Below are 6,125 nucleotides of genomic sequence, written 5' to 3' on the forward strand. Positions count from 1 at the left end.
AAATTGACCATAATGCATTTGTCTCCAGATAAATAAGAAAAAAAGTTATTACAAAGAAGAGAATAGAAAAAAGTAAAAAAGAAAAAGGAATAGAAGTTTAAAATAAAAGGAGAAAAAGAAATAAGAAAAAGTACATTCGCAAACACATTTGTAAAAATTATTATATTTCCAATGAAGTCAATACTACAGTAGCATTAGGTTTAATAAGCTCTTGTTAGCTATCCATTATTTTAGATTGGTGCATTCCTATAGGGACGAAAGTATGAAAACATTAAGTTGTCCAGCAATTCAAAGAACTGTTACTGATACTGCTGCTTTTATGAGGTGTGTTCTCAGCAACATACCTCCCAGAAAGATCCATATTTTTCCCTTGGTATCTCCTATGGTCTGCCAAGCACCACGAGGTGGCCCCTGAATGCAGAATTATAAACACCAGGTGTGAATCAAAAGCCAAAAAAAAAAAAAAAAAAAGATAAAAAGACATCACTGAAATAGTGTGGAATTTTCCCTGTTTTCTTTAATGAAAATTATTTGATTTAGGTCATACATCTGTCTTTAATTCTTTTAAAAACCTTTTTTAATTTTTATTGTGACCAAAGTGCATTACAAATCTTTCACTGCATCCTTTATGGTACATAATGACAATGAATGAGGGGCATTCCCACCACTAGTGCTGTCCTCCCTCCGCCCCTGTTCCCAGTATGCATCCCATATCTCCCTTCTCTACCCCCCAGTATGCTAGTGCAACTGGTCTCCACTTTACAGTTTGTTGTAGATTGAGCAGCCATTCCACTCTCATTGGAGATAAAAAGGATAAGAAAAAGGGGAGAAAAAAAATTGGTGACAACCACCAAAAAAAGAAAAGAGAAAGAGAAAAAAAAAGAAAGAAAAATGGAAGAAAAAGGAAAAAATTGGACCCGGCAAATAAAAATAAAAATAAATCTCTAAATAACAACCACAAGAGTGAAAAAGAAAGAGATAAGTGGAAGAAAAAAGAGAAGAAAAATAAAGTCAAAAACTAACAAATCGAAACAAAACAAGAAAAAGTATGGGTGCTGGAGTGGTAAGGTTTGGCATTCTCCCCACTTTTTTTTTTTTTTTTTTTTTGCATAGGCACAGTAAGAATTGGGGAAGAAAGGGAATTCCTGTGGCCTAAGAGATTCAGGGTTTCTCCATCCTTGAAGCATACCATCATGGGATCAACCCCTGGCTCCATATATACTCATTACCCCATCCCAAAGGCTTTTTTGTGATGCCAGGAAAGTTTCCTCTCGGTTGTGTGTGAGAAAATCAAGCCACTGTAGCTAGCGATCTTGGTATTTGCACAGATTATAGGTCAGGGTCTAGGACAGAGTCTCTAGGTTCTAGAAGTTCCTATCCATCGTTGTGGTGCTCAGTCTTCTTTATCAAAGTTTAGGAAATTACTATAGTGTCAAAATTTATACTATTTATATACATTATTACTATACCCCACCATCACCAAAATACCCACAATTCTCTATCACTAGTCCTATAATCACTTCTAATCTGGTATTTTGTACCCCTTCATATTTCCCTGTCTTTTTATTATTTGAGAGCCACACATGGTTGTATTCAGGAGATAGTCCAAGTTCTGTGCTTGGGGATTCCTCCCAGCAGTCACTGGGGGACCATGAATTACTGGGAATTAAATGAATGTCTCCAAAATGGAAAATATGTGCATTACCCCATTTGTGTATAGCATGTGCTAGTGGTCCATTCATTGTGTGTCAAATGATTGATCAGTTTTCTCAACACAACTTGTTGAAAGACTTTAAGGTTTTTTTATTTGATTTTCTTGCTCTCTCTCTCTTTCTCTCTCTCTCTCTCTCTCTCTCTCTCTCTCTCTCTCTCTCCCTCTCTCTCTCCTCTTATCTCTCTTTCCGTTCTCCCCTCACTCTTTTTGTTCTCATTTTTGGGCTACACCCAGTAGTGCTTAGGGATTTCTCCTGATTCTGCACTCAGAGATAACTCCTGATGGGGTTCAGGGACTATTTGGGGTGCCATGAATAGAAGCTGGGTCTGCCACATACTATTCTCACATGCTATACTATCTCTCTGACCCCAATATTTAATGTTTTTATTGCATCTTTAAAATGATATAACACAATTTGAAAGCAACAGGAAAACAATAGAAATTAAATACAAAGCCCGTTCTAACTTTTTAGAGTAAACACAATTTAAATATTGATATGATATTGATAAATATTTAGCATTGCTGACTAAGGAAAAACATAGGAGGTGCTAGTAGAAATAAAAAATACTACAGAGTAGTAAAAAATATTAAAAGGTGATGTAAATAATTTTTATAATAAATTTAAATATGAGGGGGCTGGAGTGAAAGCATAGCAGTGGGGTATTTGTCTTGCACATGATCAATCCGCGACTGACCTGGTGGTTCTATTCCCAGCACCCATTTGGTCCACCAACACTGCGATTTTTGAGCACAGAGCCAGGAGTAATCCCTGCATGCCACCAGATGTGGCCAAAAATCCAATAAATAAATAAATAAACAAATAAATTTAAATGAGTTTTTCAACTAAAAGCTTTGGACCTTTTCACAAAGAAGCTATATTGTACTTCAGAATGAAAGATTCAAGATGAAAGTCATATACTATTCAGGTCTTAGGTTACTATGATACAATAATATTTCCCAAAGTATTGTTTTTTAATTTATATGAGTGTATCAGTTTCTTGATAAACCTACATATCTAGGTTTAAATAAAATTTAAAACAAGTAGACTAGGAAATAACTTGAACATAGGTTCTACTATTTTCAATACATTTCTACCCTGTGAAGAAAGCAAGATGTTTCAGTTCTCATCATCACATTCACATTCCAAGTTTCAACACATGGTATGAATGGAAGGAGAAAGCAAACTATTTTATTTTATAACTTATCCAAATCAAAATTATTTTGATCAAGATGTTTTTCCAAATGATATATTGTCATGCTGCCAGGGTTTCCCTTAGACAACTTAACAAGAATTTAATTTTTTTATTCTTACCTGTTAACTGTAACTCGTACAGTTATATATATATATATATATATATATATATATATATAATTTTGGTTCCAAAGTTAAAATATTCATTTCTGTGATAGACACTCAAATTCAGGAGTCAAATTTACAAGGAGAGACTGAAAACACAAAGAAATCTCACTCTTCTAATACCATGAACCCCAAGATAAGGTTCTATCCAAGATCACTGGACTCAACATTCTAACCTAGGTAAGATTCTATCGCCCACTAATCATCTTATATTAAAAAGTAGAACATGAATTATTGCCAGTGTAAGCTCCCAGGTTTGAGGTTGCTTTTTAGAAAAGCATGAGTTATAAATAACAATCATTATTTTAAAAATAAGATTCAATTGTGACAATCCTCTTGTGTCTACATAATTCTTATATACAGAAAGGGGAGCTCTAGTTGACATCTCCTAGACACATTTTCTAAGAGTTTATCAGTTTTCAATAACTGCCTTATCTCTAATTTTATTAATAATCCCATGCTTACCAACACTAGACCCTAACACATTTTCAGTTGCTAGATACTGATAATTACATAGTTGCTTTCATCTTGTTACTTTAATACTTACAAAACATGCATATATTCAATACTTGATTTATTTATTGGAGTAAGATTAAAATGATCAATTAAAAATAACCAATTTTTGGAAAATAAATCCACTATATATTTATTTCTTCCTTAAACTTGTAAATCATGGATTATTATTTAAAGATTTTTTAGTAGTATCCTTTATTTTATGGGTTTTAAATGCCTGGAGTAACACTTTTATTTCAACTAAAGGTGTTTTCTCATCGTTAACCTTCTCAAATGTTTTAAGAAGATCTTCTCACAACACAGTATTTCAGTGATCTAGAGTTAATACCATTATACTAGGGGATTGGAGATATTCTAAAAACAACAAGCAGAAGTGTGAGATTTACCATTTCCATTTCAGATGATATCTTCTAGTCATTGGGTAAAGACAGAAAATGTGCCATATGAATTTATCTAATGCCCAAATTTCAAAAAAATAAAATAAGATAAACAACCAAAGAGGAGAAAATGTTGTCAGGAAGAAAATTTTTTACAAATCAAATTGTCAAATATATCTGTAAAGCCGTGAATCCAAGTGTTCAAAATATTCTAATCCATGAGGCTCATGGAAGGAATATTCACCATGAAAAAGCTTATATCCATTTAGCCTAGATCTATGACCTTTATCTTTCATCTGGGACCAATGATCTGAGGGTATAGAAATATTGAAAAAACTAGTCTACCACAGAAGTTATAATAGCTTGTTTATGAATTAATATACAGACAGGTTCCTGTCCCCAAATATAAAATGGTTGATGAACACTGACCTCAATCAGTCATGAACTCCTAGCAATGTTTCTGACAGCAATCTCTAAAAGAAATAATTTGTTGGTCCTTTATCTATCATTTAATGTAGAAAACCCTGAGTACACGCTGTCGAATTTGCCGTGTCTTTACACCATAGACAATAGGATTAAGGGCAGGTGGTACGAGGAGGTAGAGAGTGGCCAGAAGAACATGTGCATGATGGGGCACATTGCGTCCAAAGCGGTGAGTAAGGAATGAGAACATTCCAGGAACATAGAAGATCAGGATAACACAAATATGAGACCCGCATGTGCTGAAAGCTTTAAGTCGAGCTTCACCCCCTGGCACCTTCAGCACTGCCTGTAGGATAAAGGCATAGGAAATGCTAATGGCCAAGACATCAAACCCAACCACAAGCAGTGCCACTACTAACCCATAAGCTCTGTTCACTGTTGTTTCTGAACAAGCAAGTTTTACCACAGCCATGTGTTCACAGTAGGCATGGCCAATGACTGTGCTCTTGCAAAAGATAAGTCTCTGTAGCAGGATAGGGAAAGGGATAAGAAGAATTAATCCACGCACCAATACTGCAATCCCAATGCGCCCTATGAGCCCAGGATGCAATATAGTAGAATGATGCAGAGGATGACAAATAGCTACATAGCGATCCAGAGCCATGGCAACAAGTATGCCTGACTCCATGGAAGAGAATGCATGAATGAAGAACATTTGGATTAGGCAGACAGTATACCCAATCTCATGATCCTGAACCAGGACCACTGCCAGGGTTTTAGGTGCAGTGGAGGAAGCAAGCACAAGGTCAATGCCAGCTAGCATAGCCAAAAAGAGGAACATAGGTTGATGCAGGGATGAATCAATCCAGATGATAAAAAGGATGGTGATATTTCCCATTAGAGCAAGGAGGTAAAGGATACACAATGGTATAGCTATCCAGTGCTGGATTTCCTCTAAACCTGGAATTCCAACCAGGAAAAAAGAAGGCTGGAGTAATTTCCAGCTGGAATTACTAAAGGCCATCATCAGAGGATCGGAGAGGGAAGATGAAGAGGAAACCAAAATCATTTTTCCATCCTGAGTCATAAAGTTGTCCACAACCAGCTATCATCTTCATAAGAAAAGGCATAAACTGCAACACAGAAGAATAAAGTTAGATACACGGAATAAAATTTACTCTTATTAAGATAACATTATTAAAATTAGGTCAACTCATGTCTTATTAGGGTATATCTACTTTTGTCTAAAGAGAAGAATAAACATACTCTGTCTTCATAGAAATATTTAAATGTTGCCATTCAATTACTTTCCAATTGGATTAATCTACTCTAAAGGTTCTTAAGCATGCTTAAGATTAAAATAAATGTTGTTGGTTTTTTAAGAAGGCTTTTTCAGAGAAGACAATGGCACAGCTATCCAGTTCTGTCTTTTCTCTAAACCCAGAATTCCAACCAGAAAGAAAGAACATGGGCATAATCTCCAGCTGAAATTACTAAAAGCCATCATCAGAGAAAATATTAGAGAGGGAAAATAAAGAGGAAACCAAAATCTTGAGGTTTCCATAGGAAAGTTATTTAAAAGTATTAAAATTATAAAATTATTTCTTATTTTTTATCACCAATCCAATTTTCCTACTTATTCTTCCTAATTAATCCTTCTTATAACAATTTTCTTCAACAGGGGTCAGAGCAGTGGTGCAAGCAGTAGGGCATTTGCCTTGCACATGCTGAGCTAGGGAGG

The 6,125-nt window shown here is 35.1% G+C and overlaps 1 protein-coding gene across 1 annotated transcript; it reads right to left on the reverse strand.

Moving 5' to 3' along the window:
• Positions 1 to 4,466: 4,466 nt before the first annotated feature.
• Positions 4,467 to 5,453, reverse strand: LOC126018180 (olfactory receptor 52L1-like). The gene has a single exon (XM_049780325.1). The coding sequence runs from the start codon at positions 5,451 to 5,453 to the stop codon at positions 4,467 to 4,469; it is 987 nt and encodes a 328-aa protein (XP_049636282.1).
• Positions 5,454 to 6,125: the final 672 nt, after the last annotated feature.

Source organism: Suncus etruscus, chromosome 9 (assembly GCF_024139225.1).
Source record: "Suncus etruscus isolate mSunEtr1 chromosome 9, mSunEtr1.pri.cur, whole genome shotgun sequence".
NCBI classification, from domain to species: domain Eukaryota; kingdom Metazoa; phylum Chordata; class Mammalia; order Eulipotyphla; family Soricidae; genus Suncus; species Suncus etruscus.